This window comes from Kwoniella shivajii, chromosome 1 (assembly GCF_035658355.1).
Source record: "Kwoniella shivajii chromosome 1, complete sequence".
NCBI classification, from domain to species: domain Eukaryota; kingdom Fungi; phylum Basidiomycota; class Tremellomycetes; order Tremellales; family Cryptococcaceae; genus Kwoniella; species Kwoniella shivajii.
This window is the reverse complement of record NC_085908.1, coordinates 3,468,515-3,485,553: the sequence shown is the minus strand read 5'-3', so window position 1 is coordinate 3,485,553 and position 17,039 is coordinate 3,468,515. Positions and strand designations below refer to the sequence as shown.

The following is a 17,039-nucleotide window of genomic DNA, read 5'->3' as shown; positions in this document are numbered from 1 at the left end:
CCACACATACGCAATCCAACTTGGTACGCAAGTTACTTGTCCATACTTGCTAGTAGATAACAGAAGGATAAAATCGAAATGTCAGATGAAACTCCAGTCAAAGCTGTTCAAGTCAAACTTGTTCTTCTAGGTGAGTAAATGTTTCATTTCGCAGAGTGACAGAAATGTCTCGTGGATAAAGGAAGGGGTGGAATACGTGGCATGGCTTGCTCATAAGGGATGATCTGATGGGTCAAAGAGATAATACACTCGTAGAGATGGTATCATTCACTTCATTCCAGTTCAATTATTTTTGATTGTCGAATTGGGAACAAAGTTTACTAACATATTTATTCAAATATCACTCGCCACCCTACATCAATCCCATAAATGTCGAAATCATATAAATGTCCAACTATCACCAACGGACTCCTACCAATCTCCCCCGATATGTCCATGTATCAACCCCATCCTCAATACCGCCTGTCTCCTTTCCCGTATGTCATAATCGCATTATCGATAAACCTCATATATAGGCGAAGCGGCAGTTGGTAAATCATCACTTGTACTTCGATTCTGTCAAGGTGATTTCAACGAAAACACCTCCCCTACTATCGGTGCGGCTTTCTTAACTCAAAGTGAGTGATTTTGTCTATGTGACGGACTTGGAACAGTACACTCAGGAAAGGCAAAAGAGAGATAAAGGCGGTCAAGATAGGAGACAGGCATGCAGGGTATCGCTCCAAAGGGAAAAGATTGCATGATACAACTACGATGGTCTCACGAGAATAATAGCGCGAGATGCGGAGAGAAAGAGGAGGATGTGATCATTAGAGGTTATCGTAATCATGGAATGGAATGGTCGTGAGGCAACCAGGGAAATCGATCTGGAACGAGTGAAGTTACGATGGAGTGCAAAAGGGTAGTACACTGCGATATAAATGAGGAGGACCTTCGTTACAAGATTTCGAGATGCCCTACTCTTTACTGAATTGCTGACACATAAATCCGTTCAGAATGCAGATTGGAGAATAGAATTGTCAAATTTGAAATCTGGTAAGTTATTTCTCTATGCAACCGGTTTAGACTTATTAGCTGACTTGAGATATAACAGGGATACTGCAGGTCAAGGTTAGCTTAAACGAGTGGACTGATTGTACTTCGATAGCTGACATCGTCATCGTCAAATAGAGCGATTTCACAGTCTTGCTCCTATGTACTACAGAAACGCTCAAGCTGCTGTTGTAGTGTACGATATCACCAAAGCTGTGCGTTCAGATTCCTTTCCTTTCCCTTCAAGCATCCGTATAATGGATCAAATTATTATGGTATAAATGTGTTGTTCTGGCTGCAAATGCTGATCGAAACTGAAAACTGATTAGGCATCACTCGAAAAAGCAAAAGCTTGGGTCAAAGAACTTCAGAGACAAGCAAATGCTAATATCGTTATTGCGTTAGTGGGAAACAAGGTAAGTCACACTTAAAATCTCTCCAGGGCTCGTTTTGTTTCGGTCAACTTACGATCGCTATGCTAAATTTCCACTTATTCCGCTTAGCTCGATCTTGTATCCGAATCAAGTTCGACTCCTGCGACCGTGACACCCGCAGCTCAAGAGACTGAGACAGAAGGTGAAGATGGAGAGGATGATAGTGCTGAGGAATCAATAACCCCTACCCCAGCCACAGAGAGTGATGACGCTCGTCAAGTTCCCACAGCAGAAGCAGAAGCATACGCTAAAGAAAGTGGATTGTTATTCTTTGAAGCTTCAGCCAAGACGGGACATAATGTAGGGGAGATATTCACTGAAATTGGTGAGTGTCAAATTGCGAAAACATCATTGGTATTCAAGTAACTGAGATTCTCTTTATGTCGGTATCATGCTGATATGACGATGATAATGACTTTACTGATGCAGCCAAAACGATTCCCTTTGACACAATCACACCTGAACCAGCTACTGCACAAACAGGTAACAGGCGGTCAGCAGGAAATCACGAGAATAACAACGTTAATCTCGGTGAGGGTCAGCAAGCTAAGAAGGGTGGATGTTGTTAGGTTATTTGATGATCCAGGAGGATGGCTCGAGTGTATTTGCAAGTGATCGAGTGAATCAAGCAGTTCTAGAGGATGTGATGGTCGACTGCACAAGTGTACCAGGTAGAGATTAGGGGGATTTGATGGGTCGTGCTGAAAAGATGCTCAGATATGGTCTGACCAATTTTAGCGCTAGTTTCGCTTTCTTTTCCTACTTTCCGTTCTTCTCGAAGACGTGTCGAGTCTTTGAATTTCAAACGTTTTTTATTATTGTATATACTCCCTTCTGAATGTCTTTCTCGTATATGATGGATGGACTTGATGCTTTCCTATATAGATTCAAGTCGCTCTCATCAAGCAGATTTGTTCTTCCAAATTTTATGATGGTCGGACCCACCCTTGGTCGGTCGGTCCTGTTGAGGGATTCGGCCAATTTCATTGAAAGTGACTTCGTCCAAACAGTGTACCTTGCTCAAGAACAGCGCATAACGATCAATCTGGGGTCATCCATTGTTTCTTATTGGAAGTCTCTCCTGAGTTCCTGTTCGATACTTTCAGTCGAAATGGGCTGAATATTGGACGCCATTCACATTACATCGAGCCAACCCTCGAAAGGCGTTGCTTCTTCGTCCGAAGCACCTGTGGACCTGAATCGGAATGATCGGGGGATGTCATCCCCCACTCGATTCCCGATCAGGATATCACTCATGCACTGTCTGTCTGATGATAATAGCCTTGGGCTCCCGAGCTAAGCATGTCTGATAGACTATTTCTTGGCCTTACGTACGTCTACACCTAGTATATCTTGCAAGAGTACACGTTTGATAAGGATATTTCGCACGTGCAGTAGATTGGACTTTCATCGGTTATATCCGTTGATGCAACGAAGGAAACTTACAGCGAGTAGTGAGTATTCTCATATTGATCTGAATTTCTCCCTCCCAATTATAACGTCGTGTGTATATCAATTGACCGTTCTTTGGTAACGCTTAAAACGTGCGCATAATGACAAGACGTCGAGCCAAGACGTCGTCGTAGGGAAAGCGAGACATTTCGTATGGTACGAAGTGCCAAAGTTGTCAGGTTGAAACGTCGTATTGTCCGCCAACCATCCCCTCTTACCAGATTGTCTCTCCACTCAGTTTACCTATGGGAGGTCTATACTTGTACCTCGTTGCTATTGGTCCTGAACCTGCTCCATGGAAAATGTATATATAAAGGACCATTCCTTTATCAACTTCTCTTCCCCTTCCCTCAAAGGATCTTTTAAGCTTTTCTGCACATTTTAAGCTGACTTCGAATCATTTACTCTATTACGATTCTTTTTTTACCTTACTTACTTACTTGAATTAACATAAAACTTTAATCATCACATATCAGGTTCGAAGATAATCATGTTCATGTTTGACAAGATAGCTTTTTCTATCCTTATAGCTTTGATCAGTTATCAAGTGAATGGATTAACTCATTATCCACCTAGTAAGTGAAATCTCTATATCCTGCCGGTGTCCCTTACATGGTACATAAGAACATACGAGTTTCTCGTTGGTACTGTACAGTAACAATATATGACACGACTACTGTAGACTCAAAAACTAAAAATGTAGAGTGCTTTTCAGCTGATTCGTAGGTTTGTAACGATGATAGGTAATACACCCAATACGGATTTATCACAAGTGCTGAATGGGACAGGTGCACCTGGTAATTATTGGTCTTCGAATACTCCTGATGAGGAATATGGAAGCTATAATTGTGAGTGTGTCTTGCATTACCCACATCGACTTGTATACCATGACATACACTAACACACTACATTATGACAATGAAACAGGGTGTCAGGTAAGTCAGAGCACTTTGGATTCACCCAGACATCCAGAATCAGTTAAAGCGACTCCTTCCTTGACAAGTAATACACTGATTCTTATCTATGATACTCACTAAATCACATTCCTTACAGATGCCGCACGTTCGAAAGACTGAATACAAAGTTCCTTCAAAAGAATATGAATTACAATATGTTGAAGTGATTCAAAGACATCACAAAGTATGTTTTCGTTTATGTTTATTTTTATGTTTAAATGGATAGAGGGAGGCATTTTAGATGATGACGATGATGAAAATCGCTAATATCCCATCTTCCCCTTTTTGCTAGAGAACTCCTTATGCTTCTAATACATTTTTCAAAGAAGATATCACTGTAAGTTGATCATCTCGCACCAGGATATTTCACGAGTCTTCTACGTGTTAAGGCGTGGTGACATGGACACGCTGACTCACATTGGACTATCCAAAAGTGGGATTGTACCCAAGAAGGTTAGTCACTCAACAACTATTCATCACTCACTCTTACCAATACTCTCATCGAAAGTGAAGCATAAGCTAATACACAGTAATGCAGGTCCGTTTCATCATGCCAAAAATGCGAACCCAAAACATACTTCTCAAGTAGTATGGCAGAGACAAGTAAGTACCCTCGTATCCGTACGAGCAGTAAAAGACGAGTCATATAATTCTCCTTAATCATGAGCTTATTGGTAATTCATCCAGACCGGATCTCAAAACCCCTTCGAAAAAAAAGTAGGACCGGGATTTGTCGGTTCAACATGCGAATTCCCCTCTATCACTTCGTGAGTGACTTGGTGTCTTGCTCACATAAAGCAACAACCCTATAATCAGATATCTTCGTTTTGATATGATCAAAGTATGGTCTTGCCGGAAGTCATAATGACATCAAGAGAATATCAAGGCTGACGGTCTGTTGCTCAGCGAAGGAATCGATGACGCTCTTGTTCACGGTGAAGATATCAGAGGTGTCTATGGTGATCTATTGGGCTTCTTGCCTCTTTCAAATGAGAAAGAAAAATATCATTTCAGGGTTACCAGTAATGTAAGTTGACGACTGATACCTCTTCTCTTTGTTGCTTCTTGCTGATTCCATTTGATCATATAGGTCATCACATCCCAAACTTTAGGTGAGCATCTGACAAGCAACTTGTAGTAAAGCGTGCAAGCCGAATTCTGTGCTGAACTATATCGCGCCTATTATTTAGGTGGCTTCGGTAAAGGATTATTCCCCGATCTCAAGGAGCACACAGGGTAAGTCTCCTTCGTTGTCAACCACACATCGAAGGTCCACAAGCTGATAATATATTTGTCCAATTGTCAATGATAGCTGGATCCAAGATGACTCTTACGATTCTTTGAAACCTGCTCTTGGTAAACAATTCCTCTGTACAGCCTTCTCATTTGACTCATACTGACTTTCATCTTGATGTCAGCTTGTAAACTTCGCGATACCATTGGTACACAAATTACCGATATCTCATCTGAATGGGGAAATCACCTCAACTTGACTTCAGAATTGAGAGAACGATTCAATAACGTCTCTGGAATCGAACCTAATGATACTGCTGGCTGGTCAACAAGCTGGGATCAGTAAGTGTACATCTCTTTCACATCGATAGCAATGTCGTCCAAAAAAGCACCAATGGTTTGACGTGATCCTATTTCCTGCACATAATCGCCGATACTGACACACCATTTGTGCGTAGTCCGTACGATAATATGTCAGCTAAACAATGTCATGGTAAACCCCTTCCATGTTCAACGAACAATACAGCGATATGTGTTCAACAAGAAGATGCAAATACGATTTACAGATTGGGTAACTACGAATATGCTTATCGATGGAGAATGGCGGAAAATTCTACTTTGTACAGTGCGTTAACTATGGGTCCGTGGTTTATCGAATTACAAGATCATATGAAAGGGAAGATGGACGGTAGTAATCCTGTTAAATATGCTCATAAGTAGGTAACAACACGTCTCCTCAGATCTTGTCAAGTCCGCTCTTTATTTCGAGAGAAATTGGGTATTGGGTTCGATGCTAATGCTGAGATCACAGCTTCGGTCATGATGGTTCTGTGGCTCCTGTCCTCGGACTCTTACAACATGACGAGGTGAGCCCATATTTGCATTCCCATCATACTCGAATGTCCAAGTTCAGTGTTTTGGGTTCTGTATTGTCCACTATTTTTCCACATGCTGATGAGTAACGCATTGCTCAGCCTGTATGGCCAGGTATGGGATCAGAAGTGGTATTTGAATTATACAAGAAGTCAAATGAGTATTACGTCAGAGTGTTGTTCTCTGGTCAACCGCTGAAGACCTCAACTCCATTGGAAACTCTAGATATGGTTCCTTACAACGAATTCGAGGCTTATCTCAAAGATACCATTCCTCAAGACCTCACTACATTGTGTAAGTAGATGGTGTACACAAATGGAGAGATGTCTTTGTTAGAAGGGTTTAAGTCAAAAATAAAAGGGACATATACAATTCCCAATTTCTGGATAGATAGATGATTGAATATAATAATTGCACTGAATAGAACTAAGCATTATGAATATAATATGAGGTAGACCGATACGGGATGAGTTTCTTCCCCTTCTTGATGCAGATGACATGTTTTCGGCTCTCCATCAAGACATACCTGGATAACATGAACACTTGAGCCACATCTGATTTATGATATCCACGTGATTAAGAGATTTGATTCCGTTGATACTCGTATTTGTTATCGTGATATGACGTCTTCTCTATGTTGTCCCATATCTGATTGTAAGTCCATCTATAATGACAGCTGCGATCCTCTATGCAAGTCTTTCCTTGTGTCACTCGATAGGAAAAACAGCAAGCACATTCAACAAGTACATCGATCGAACAAAAAACGAGTTTGAAAACAAATAGGCAATATGCTTTTATCACTCTTGGCAATGCAGCTCCTGGCGAGTACGGTTTGTTCTTCACCTACTACTTACCAAAGACCTTTCGGAGTCGAACAGTCAACGGGGGATAGAGTGAATGTATCACTATATGTCATGTCAAGATGTCCTGATGCTGTGAGTGTTTTTGTCTTTCAATGGTGATTTGGTCGGGGATTGCTCGTTCGTCGTTGGACGCAGGGTACAAGCGAGAAGGGATGAGATGGATTGAGAAGGATCATCTGAGCTTAGTTATCGGTAATCAAGCTGATAAATGATTACAATTTGATTTCAGAGATTATGCGAGAACGTCTTTGAGAGTGTGAGTAAACTGCACTTGCTCTGATTAAGAGCATAACAGAATTGACTTCTCGGCGGTATTTCCTGTCCTTAGGTAATTCAACAAGACGGTATATTAGATAAGATCAATCTGAACATTGGATATATAGGAACGTAAGTCATTGTGCTTGTTAGAGTTCACTTTTACAGCAAATTCTTTTGGTCATCAACGACAGATGACCTGATACACATTTCGTTGAATAGACCGAATAAATCCGAATCATTGGGAGTATCATGCAAACATGGTTCATTGGAATGTATAGGAAATGCGCATCAATTATGTTTATTGAACAGTGACACAGTATCGATAAAAAAAGCTTATGATATAATACAATGTCAAAATTATCCATCTAGTTTCCCGAAAGAAATTGGAACTTTGCAAAGTATAAAAGAATGTGTCAGGGCAGAAAGATTAGATTGGTATGAATCTGGTATTGGACATTGTATAGAAGGCAAGACCAAGGAAGAGAATCGTAGATGGGATGAAATGGAAATGGATTTCTCTTTCTCGAGAGGGCCAGTTGTCGATGATGATGATGATGATGAATCAACTCCAAAATTAGGTAAACGAGCCAAGAGATTATTACTCGAAAATATCAAACAGGTTTACGATAAAGGCATCAAAACCAGTTGTACGATCGACATTGATTCTACGATAATCAGTCATCAAGGTAGAAGAAGGTGTATAGTAGATGGTGGAGTATGGAAAGGATGTGATGTAAGTCTTTTTTTTTATTTTCTATGGTTGTCATCTCCTCTTTCTTCTTTCTTGATGGTTTTAGCGGATTCACATTTTCACATTGAACTTTCCCTTTTTAGCTCGAATATCTGAAAATCACATCACGTCTCACTTAAGACTCTTACTGATATTATCTTTGGTGTGATTGTGATACTTGAATAGGACGGTCATACACCTCAAGATTTCGTTAGAGTTATCGAAGATGAATATGAGAATTTAAAGTCTCAGCATAATGGGAACAGATGAGGTGAAAAGTAAAGTAAAGTAAAGCGGAGACTATCTTGAGAATCCTGTAAAATGATTGAGACATATTGTATTTTTAGCATGTTTATCTTGATACGATACAGTGAATGATGGTGTAAAACATGTTTTGTATCCCAATGTCTATATTTTATCCATATAATCTATAAAAGAAACCCGTCTCATACAATATACCATTTCTTCCATTTCAGATCTTCGTTTCCTTGTGAATTCCACTCCCACGTTCAAGAAGACAGGCCAGCAACTGCTGCAATTTACCAACTCAAAAATCCTTTCCCACTTTTATTTTCACTTGCTTCCCTTTCTACTCCAACTGCATTTCTCAATAATCCAGGTACGATCGTGCCTTGTAATATAGTATCTTCAACTACTCTTGGAATTTCTTGTGGTGTTACTCTTCCATAAGATACGTAAGCTCCCGAGGGGAATAGGATCTATGTAGAATTGGGATTGTCAGTCGTCGATTTGTTTCTGAGTGTCAACCAAATTCCACTACGACCGGCTCATTCAGACTGATTGATTAGACAGACAAGTTACTCACCAACATAACACCAGCATATCTATGTCCACCCAAATGATTTATATTGAAAATTCCAACTTGACCACCTTGACCACCTTTTACACCTTCGATGTCTTCGATTCTCTTACCAATTTCAATCTCTTTTTCTAAATTGGTACCTCTCATTTCCTCTATAGGCGGTCCATCGAGATGTGATAGTGATGATCCATCTTCGTCAATCGATATATCATGTTGACTTAGGACGGTATGAAGTGCTGATCGAAGTAAAGGAGCCGCTATGTGGCATCTTTTATCTCGTTTCTTGTGTGAGCCTGTATAATATTGGAGGATTCGAGTTAGCGGGGATTGACAAATGTGAAATATAGGTACAAGGGAAATTCCATTTCTAGTATGAGAATATCGATGACAAGCTATATTCAAAGTAAAGTGACGGGGAAAAAAGACGAGCTCACAGAGTAATATAACAGCTCTATAAGGTAAAACCCAAGATCTTCTTCTATCAAATTCGCCATTTTCATTTTCGTTTTCATTTTCATTTTCATCATTGGTGTCAATTGATTTACCTGATCTACCCAGTTCACCCGATAATGCATTATCATATAAACTCTTAGCGCCTTTGTAAGAATTATCAATTTCATGAATCACCTTCCAATCTGGGAAAATGATCGTTGATTGATCAGATGGATCATCAGATTGTGAGATCAATGAAGATGAGTACAATGATGGTGGAATTGATATTGTGTTCGTTAATGGATTTGAAGGTTTAGGGAATACTGATGATGTTATGTATGATGGTAATTCCGATTTACTCTTAGTCTCGGCTGTTGATGTGTTTGTATTTGTGGATGTAGTTGTGGATTTGGATTTGGAATCAGATTCAGGTATAGAAGATGAAGTGATCACTTTATTCAAATGATTTGCCAAAGAACCTTTCTCGTCCTATCAACAACAATCGAAATCGCGAAGATTCATCACACATCAAAGAGATTTAGATCCAGATTTAGATTAGCAATGTGTAATAATCCCATTGAATATAATCTTGACTTGACTCACGGTATGATCCCTTTCCCAATCACTTTTACCAGTGCTTATAACGACGATTCTACCTTGACCACCTTTTGATGAACCTTTTAAATCTGTTTCCCAATCTACATCGAAACCTTTTGGTAATTCACCTAAATCACCATATTTATCATTTATATAATCTTGATATGATTTCCCTTCATAAATCTCTACGACCGTCCCTACCCCTCTTGCACCTGCGCCTGCGCCTGTGGTGGTAGTAGAGGTCTCATCACATGGATTAGAACATGATATACAATCTGTTTCGGATACTGGCACGTTCACTTTATCTAATTCCTTGGCTAAATCCACGTATGTCTTGGCTCTGGCAGATGCTTGATGAGATGATGGTAACGGTGTCGAAGAACTCAAGAATGAAGTGAGTTTGCCTAACATCTTGATTGACCGATTGGATGAATGATGAATACCACGAAGAGTATGGGATCGAGATCAGGTATAGCTCGTAGAAGAATCGTTAAGAAAGCGAACGATGTACGATTAACTGGTTCTGCTTGTTCCACTCGAGTAACGGGTGTATTTAATCCCTAATCTGATAAAGAACCAATACTCGAGTATGATTCAGTCAAAATAAATCTCCCTTTTTTTCCCTCTTTTTTCATTTGTTTACGACGTAAGCTGGGATTCGCTTGGTCACCCCTTCGGCTCAATCCGAACGCAGGGCATTCAGTCATTCATTCGCATTCCACATCTCCCGAGGGGTACAAGGAAATGAACTCCGAACGAGAAAATTACTGGGAAATTAAGCGCCTAAATCCGCCGATGCCGTAGAGGGGCTTTTCACCCATATTGTGCTTTCTCATATGCGAGGTAAAAGTCGCAAGAGGATACGAGGAAAAGGTATTAATATCACTTTCCCTCTGAATCAGTGGACTTTGTTAGGTCGCCGCACTGTTGCGGGATTTTGGAATCATGCTTAGGGGTTATAGATCTACTGCGACGTTCGAAAAAGAACGAATCACGTCATGATCGCTAATACATGAGTCGCAGCAAACCGACAAGCTTACAACGAAAACAATATGATGCGGCAACACTGTGATCGCATGTCGGTCTGTCTAATAAGTGATGTACGTCAGGCGCAAGGAAATACGTCGCTGCATACTTGAAGAAAAGGGACGTGTAATTGGTACTCCAACCAGAGAAAGTATTGATGTTGGCTTTGATTGCCCAGTGCACACCGGAAGGAGATTCAAAAACTGGTGTTTGCAAAAAGATACATTTGGATTTTCTCTCTTGATGTAGCTACAAAAACCTGTTGAAAACTATATAAAATTGATTAAAGATCATATTAAACTACACTAAACTTTCTAACCACTCTTTGAACCGGGTTGATTTGTTATCTATGAGATATAACCAACCTTCTTAAAGATCTCTTCTATGGACGTATTCACCTGTGGCTTTGTCAAAGACTAAAGAGTGAGGGTTTCCGGTATCGAGTTCTTTAGGGTTTGAGACGGGTTTGCCTTTTCCTTCGTGGTCACCTGCATTACCGTATTTGCCTAATCCCCCTGATCCACCAGTAGCTGAGTGCACACCTTGACCGATTCCACCTGATGAGGATTCTTTTTGACTGGAGCCGTGGTGTCCAGCAGCGGCACCGGCACCGGCACCGGCACCGATAGCACCTGCGGCACCGAGTCCAGCGGCACCAGCGCCTGCACGAGAACCGTAACCTGCACCTGAACCAGCACCAACTCCACCGGCACCGCTAGAATCACCAGTGGCGTAGTGACCACCTGATCCACCTGAAGGTCCAACGCCTGATCCGGTCTCACCACCGATTCCAGGTACTAAACCACCACCTTGACCGGCAAGACCTTCACCTCGAGTAAGAGGAGCGGTTGAGTGAGATTCGTGAGAGTGGTGATGACCGGATGCGGCACCTCCAGCGAGAGCACCTGCTCCGACGGCAGTACCGGCTAGTGCGGCATCTCTAGGTCCGTGAGGGTGAGATTGTTGACCGCCAGAAAGGTTTTCACCACCAATACCAACACCGGCTCCGGTAGTGTGAGCACCGCCTGATCAAAGTAGAAATCTACATCAGCGTAGTTCCTTCAGGGATCAAAGGAGAGAAGAGAGAAGAGAGAAGACGAGAGAGGTAAAAAAGAGTTATACTCACTTTGACCAGTTAAAGCATCTCGAGTACCACCACCTTCGTAAGCTCCAGAAATAGCAGAGCTGTCGTGATGACCGTGATGACCATGTTGACCGGTTGAACCAGTACCTGATCCACTGTATTGGTCAAGAGCGTTGTCGAGCTTTGCGCCAGTTCCGGTACCGTGGCTACCGTGAGTACCTTGGCTGAATTGACCTGAACCGGTACCGGTTGAACCGTATGGGTCGGGAGAGTTTCCTGATCCAGAGAATTTGTCCGCTATAGGGGTTCCTGAGGGGATACCTACAGCAGAAGGGAAAAAAGACAATCAAGACAGTCAGCGATATATTCTGTAGTTAAGGCTATATTCTAGACAAAGCACTCACCACCTGAAGCGTGGTTACCTCCTACACCGTGGTTGAAACCTTGGCTCTCTTCTTGAGCGTATTTTCCAGCTTGAGTGTTGGATGCGTTGGCAATACCGTGCTGTTAAAAAGTTAAAAAGTTATAATGATCAGTCAAGCCATCTCACGGCAGATCAATGATTAACGAGACTTACACCTCCTGAAAGTCCAACTCCAGCTCCGTGTTCACCTCTAGTTTGATCTCCGATGGGGGCTCCTAAATCCATGTTGATAAGATTTATATATATATGTGTATGTGTATGTGTTAGATTTGTTCGAGTGAGTAGTTGAATATAACGTGGAAGAGGGGGGGGGTTCGATCAAGGTATATATACATATACTTTTGTTGGTTCCCGAATATAGGAGATGACGTTATTATGGGTGCTTTTACACCACTGACAGCACAAAGCAGAGGGGCAGGGGGTACCTGCGGTGGTGGTGCCTGCATCGAACATTGAAAGGGGAAATAGTATTGGAAAGAAAGATTGACACTACGTCATATCTCAATTGTCCCATCCGATTGGGAAAAGTTTGTATAGAAAATGAGATGATGACATACTTTGGGGATCCCATGAACGACAACCACACTCACTTCCCAACAATGATGTTTCATAAAACTGCCACATTCAGATGGTATTGCATGTGCGTCATCCCCTCCATCTCAGGGACCAGGGACCAGGCTGAAGACGTCACTCTTCGTATGCCATATGTAGAAGTGGCATTTTCATTGGGAACAAGATTATCTATCAAACGAAGCAGTACAACAGTATGATCAACATGCATAAATCATAGAGTGTATATTCCCGAATTATAACGCTACATAAATAGATACTATTACTGGAGTGCCATGGGTTGTTCTTCTTTTCTTTGAAATTAGAGATATACGTTCAAGTTTTGCAAGAGACCTAGACCAGGATACAAGGGGAAGCAAACGAAGGGTGACTTTCACATGGCTAATCCAACTTGGTCATCTTGTTTATTCTTGGTACCAATTCCGACATATGTAGCGATCTCTTTCCAATCTGATTTCTTTTCCGAACCAAGTTGATATTCCCTTTCCAATACCCTACCTTGACCACCGCCTAAACCGATTCCATCCTGAGATACATCTTTTCCTCTGATGGGTATATCATCCTGTTGACTACCTTCGTATTTGTATCCTTTGGTTAGATCTGCTCGACCAACGCCTGCTTCTCTAGCCATTCGAATGGCATCTTCGTCCATCACTTCCAATCCAGGTAATGCAGGTTTACGCAATTCTCTCACTTCTTTGTGCCCGTTTCGGAACACGTCTTCACCAAGAATTGATACGGCCGCTGCGTCTCCAATGACTTCATGCCATTTGCCGGTGGTACTGTCGAATATCCTATGACGGGTTTGCAAGATGATGGGGTTGGGGTCATGAATGGGTTGAATGAGCGGGCTAATGTGATCAATCGGGAAGGTCAATACGTTATCAACCCAACGAAGTATCTACTGGACAGGACTTACATGTAGTGTGTTTTGTGTACACATCGAGTGATGATAGTGGTATATTCTGTATGTTCAACAGGGTATATAATTTCCTACCACGGGTTAGCATTTTGTCAGGCGTTTATCCCAAAAAAAGAAAGTGTTAACGAGTACTCACTTGTACGACGGGTTCCAATGTTTTTGAGGCGATATCAATAGAATCTTCAGTACCAAGTAATTTTCCCATTCCAGCTTTATGGAAAACGTCTTTACCTTGTTGAGTGAGTTCTGATCTTTTAGAAGCTTTCAATTGAGTTTCTTCAGTTAATCTAGAAACCATTTCATTTCTTTGTTCATGTATGTCACCTAAATGTTCAGATTGACCTAATGATAGATCATTGAAACGTCGTTGTAATCCACTATCAGAAGTAGTTGATGAGTTTGGGTCTAAAGTGGACGAAGGTTTATTCCAGTCTAATCCACCCACACCAGATCCTAACACAGTTTGTTTGAGTGTATTTAGATCGTATTTTCTATTCTGATATCCTACTTGACTTTGTCCTTGTCCTTGACTTTGAGTTTGGTTGGTTCCAGATGATATACCTGAACCAGATTGTCTTACGTCCAACTGATTTGCATTGTATCCACCTGTGTTACTTCCATATTCTCGATTAGATTGACTTTCTTGTTGAGTTTCGTTGTTATCGTTCAAATAAGGGATATTTGATATATGAGGATAATTTCCAATTACATCTTCACCGATTCTTGGTGGTCTGGAAGATGAACCCACTAATCCCGGCCTTTCTTCTTCATCACGAAGTATGTTTGATCGATCAACCGAAGATACATGTGGCAATGGGGGTGATCTCACTCTATCTTGGCCGTGACCGTGGGGATGTTCTGAGATGGAGTTCCTTTGAGGACTCTTTGGTGGGATATAAGGCTCAGAATCATTATCGTATCCGTATTGTTGACCTCCATGTCCCTGTCCATGTCCCTGTCCATGAGCATGAGGTTGAAGAGAAGAAGCTGAGTTAGGTGGTAAAGGGAAAGCTCTTAAATCATTTGATTGAACTGGAGGTGATTGAACTTCTGGTACAGAAGGTAATGGTTTATGTATATTATCTTCTAAATCTTCTTTTGGTATATAAGAAGTTGTTGTTGAATAACCTGATGCTGAGCCTGAGCCTGAGCCTGAACCTGTACCCGATCGCAATCCCGCTAAATCGTGGGAAGGAGGTGAAACTGGAATTGGATTATTGACATTTGACGAGGTAGTAGGTAATTCAGGTCTATCAGATTCATCATTGAATGGTTTCGAATGACCTTTTGAATCTCTTCCACTACCACCATTGTTGTTGTTACCTTCTATAACAACGACATCATCTTCTGTTCTAGTGGTAGGTACGTTGGATGATGCTGGGTTAGGATGAGAAGCTCGTCTATCTGTATACTGTGATTGTGATTGAGAGTGGGAATGAGATTCAGTAGGCGTTTGATGACGTGATTGTGATTGGTCTAAGGAATTTCGAATTCTTGGAGGTGTATCACTTGAGGTAGTCAACGATTGTCTAGGTGAAGAAGGTTGATCACCGATTGATGAAGCGGATGATTGAGAAGCTGATTTACGATGACGGAACTTGGAGAATAAAGAAGGCATCCTGGCGGGCTGCGTAAGGATTTACTAGGAAAGAGGATGAGGTTAGATGAACTGTGTAGATGGGAAGACTGGTGGTTTGTCGTGATGGAATTCGGTGGCAAGGTGATGAAGATATGCTAATCGTGTAATTCAAAGGAAGGTTTTTTGCTTTCTCAGGATATATTGATCTCTCAAACTATCACTCGAGCAGAGATATTCTTGCTTTTTTCCAATTCGTCAGTATTAGGAAGGGGGGTGCGATGAATTGAGAGAGAACTGGTATAATTATTGTTACTACGGGGGGTGAGAAACGTCACTTTCTTCCACGTACAGTGAGATTTCATCCTGCAATTGAATGCATTTTCTCCTTGTTCGGGGAATATATGTCTGTGATCGCACGTGTGAAAAAGCGGTATTCTTTCCAGGGCCCCCGCACAGACATCGTATTTTGAAAAGGAAACACAAAGTGACGTCGGTCGATCAGGGACCAAACATAAAAGCCACTCGATAACCTAAATCTGACATCATATCTCCTAATCGTTCATTCCGTCATTTCGATACCTGGAGTGATTCTCCATCATCACATATCACGACTTTCACACTTTTATTCAGGACAGTTAGTAGACACAAAAGAACTCGTAGAGTGGCCGAGGGGGATACGTAAGTCCTTATGGCTGCGAGAAAAAGGAATGTTTAAAATCTGGAAAATAGAGTTGAAACAGACGTCACATGTGAGCAAAAAGTATCTTCGCTCGACCTTGGCTCCACCTGTCGGGGGGACGATGCTTTACATAGAGGCACATATTGAAGGTGTCTTCTGTTATGATTAAGCGAATTGGTTCTACTGGAACATTCCTCCTAATACACCTAGATACACTGTGACACAACTAAAAACAAACGCACGGACAGGGTAAAATCAACCGACGATCGATGTTGATATATTAAAAATAGATTTTCAGTTTTCATGTGTTCCTGTGATATCCTCATGTTTACCCTCTTTCAACGGATCACCCGTAGAGCAGTTTTCACAGGGGTCAAATAAAAGACTGTATGATATGGGCCACACCTAGGATGACGTACTACAAAAGATATATCCCATGTGTCGCAGTGCGCGATGCTCGAAGATGTCCCTCTCCCCATCGATGATACCAGCTGCGATAAAGAAAGTCTAGTATGACAGGAAGACAAGTGCCTTTTTATCCTGAATTCTAAAAAGGCAAAAAAACTGACGTACTGGGTGATACATTTGTCGTGTTTTAGAGGGTTCTATCTCTCTCGCACTGGCACTGGCACTGGCATATAACCCTCCTTGGGAACAGCGCTCTAATTGAATGCCAGGGTAAAAATAATGTGAATCATGGAAAGAAACCTTGTCACCACCCGACCACCCAGCTTTCCCTTATGATACAATAGTCGATTACAGAAAGGTATGATCTCACCATCCATGATCAACGTAATGATGTAAGGTAGGGAGGGTATGGGTTTGTATGGAATGAGATGTTTTATGGGTATCAACTATGACGACGATTTCACTGTTGTTCGATACCAGTCTGAAAGTGTGTTTACTTACTGTGAAAGAAAGTATCAACGCGTCATAGGTCATTATTTCCCCCAAATTCCGTAATCGATTTTTATGAATTACTCATCAATCCCATCCCCCCACCTTCCTTTTGCCCATAGAACAGAAAACGTTTATATACTAGCCACTTGAATCGTGTCGTAACTCCCTTCTC

At 41.5% G+C, this 17,039-nt stretch overlaps 7 protein-coding genes across 7 annotated transcripts; 4 read left to right on the top strand and 3 right to left on the bottom strand.

The window, feature by feature from the left end:
* Positions 1-78: 78 nt before the first annotated feature.
* On the top strand, positions 79-2,035 carry IL334_001290 (uncharacterized protein; the record flags this gene model as incomplete). Its single annotated transcript, XM_062933047.1, has 8 exons — positions 79-130; positions 516-617; positions 996-1,035; positions 1,094-1,110; positions 1,171-1,247; positions 1,362-1,448; positions 1,536-1,791; positions 1,896-2,035. 8 exons carry the CDS (start codon positions 79-81, stop codon positions 2,033-2,035), a joined length of 771 nt encoding a protein of 256 aa, XP_062789098.1.
* Positions 2,036-3,408: 1,373 nt separating this feature from the next.
* Positions 3,409-3,900, top strand: IL334_001289 (uncharacterized protein; the record flags this gene model as incomplete). Its single annotated transcript, XM_062933046.1, has 3 exons — positions 3,409-3,493; positions 3,662-3,766; positions 3,854-3,900. The coding sequence occupies 3 exons, from the start codon at positions 3,409-3,411 to the stop codon at positions 3,898-3,900; spliced, it is 237 nt and encodes a 78-aa protein (XP_062789097.1).
* A 71-nt stretch (positions 3,901-3,971) lies between these two features.
* On the top strand, positions 3,972-6,282 carry IL334_001288 (uncharacterized protein; the record flags this gene model as incomplete). The annotated part of the gene is made up of 13 exons (XM_062933045.1): positions 3,972-4,058; positions 4,167-4,211; positions 4,309-4,327; positions 4,413-4,477; positions 4,562-4,641; positions 4,781-4,901; positions 4,965-4,986; positions 5,065-5,110; positions 5,187-5,230; positions 5,293-5,449; positions 5,566-5,823; positions 5,919-5,973; positions 6,082-6,282. 13 exons carry the CDS (start codon positions 3,972-3,974, stop codon positions 6,280-6,282), a joined length of 1,200 nt encoding a protein of 399 aa, XP_062789096.1.
* A 486-nt stretch (positions 6,283-6,768) lies between these two features.
* On the top strand, positions 6,769-8,101 carry IL334_001287 (uncharacterized protein; the record flags this gene model as incomplete). The annotated part of the gene is made up of 5 exons (XM_062933044.1): positions 6,769-6,915; positions 7,073-7,099; positions 7,172-7,230; positions 7,321-7,834; positions 8,018-8,101. The coding sequence occupies 5 exons, from the start codon at positions 6,769-6,771 to the stop codon at positions 8,099-8,101; spliced, it is 831 nt and encodes a 276-aa protein (XP_062789095.1).
* A 269-nt stretch (positions 8,102-8,370) lies between these two features.
* Positions 8,371-10,094, bottom strand: IL334_001286 (uncharacterized protein; the record flags this gene model as incomplete). The annotated part of the gene is made up of 4 exons (XM_062933043.1): positions 8,371-8,550; positions 8,658-8,947; positions 9,089-9,575; positions 9,690-10,094. The coding sequence occupies 4 exons, from the start codon at positions 10,092-10,094 to the stop codon at positions 8,371-8,373; spliced, it is 1,362 nt and encodes a 453-aa protein (XP_062789094.1).
* Positions 10,095-11,078: 984 nt separating this feature from the next.
* Positions 11,079-12,442, bottom strand: IL334_001285 (uncharacterized protein; the record flags this gene model as incomplete). Its single annotated transcript, XM_062933042.1, has 4 exons — positions 11,079-11,734; positions 11,836-12,114; positions 12,198-12,297; positions 12,371-12,442. The coding sequence occupies 4 exons, from the start codon at positions 12,440-12,442 to the stop codon at positions 11,079-11,081; spliced, it is 1,107 nt and encodes a 368-aa protein (XP_062789093.1).
* Positions 12,443-13,160: 718 nt separating this feature from the next.
* IL334_001284 (uncharacterized protein) lies at positions 13,161-15,327 on the bottom strand (the record flags this gene model as incomplete). Its single annotated transcript, XM_062933041.1, has 3 exons — positions 13,161-13,638; positions 13,707-13,780; positions 13,846-15,327. 3 exons carry the CDS (start codon positions 15,325-15,327, stop codon positions 13,161-13,163), a joined length of 2,034 nt encoding a protein of 677 aa, XP_062789092.1.
* Positions 15,328-17,039: the final 1,712 nt, after the last annotated feature.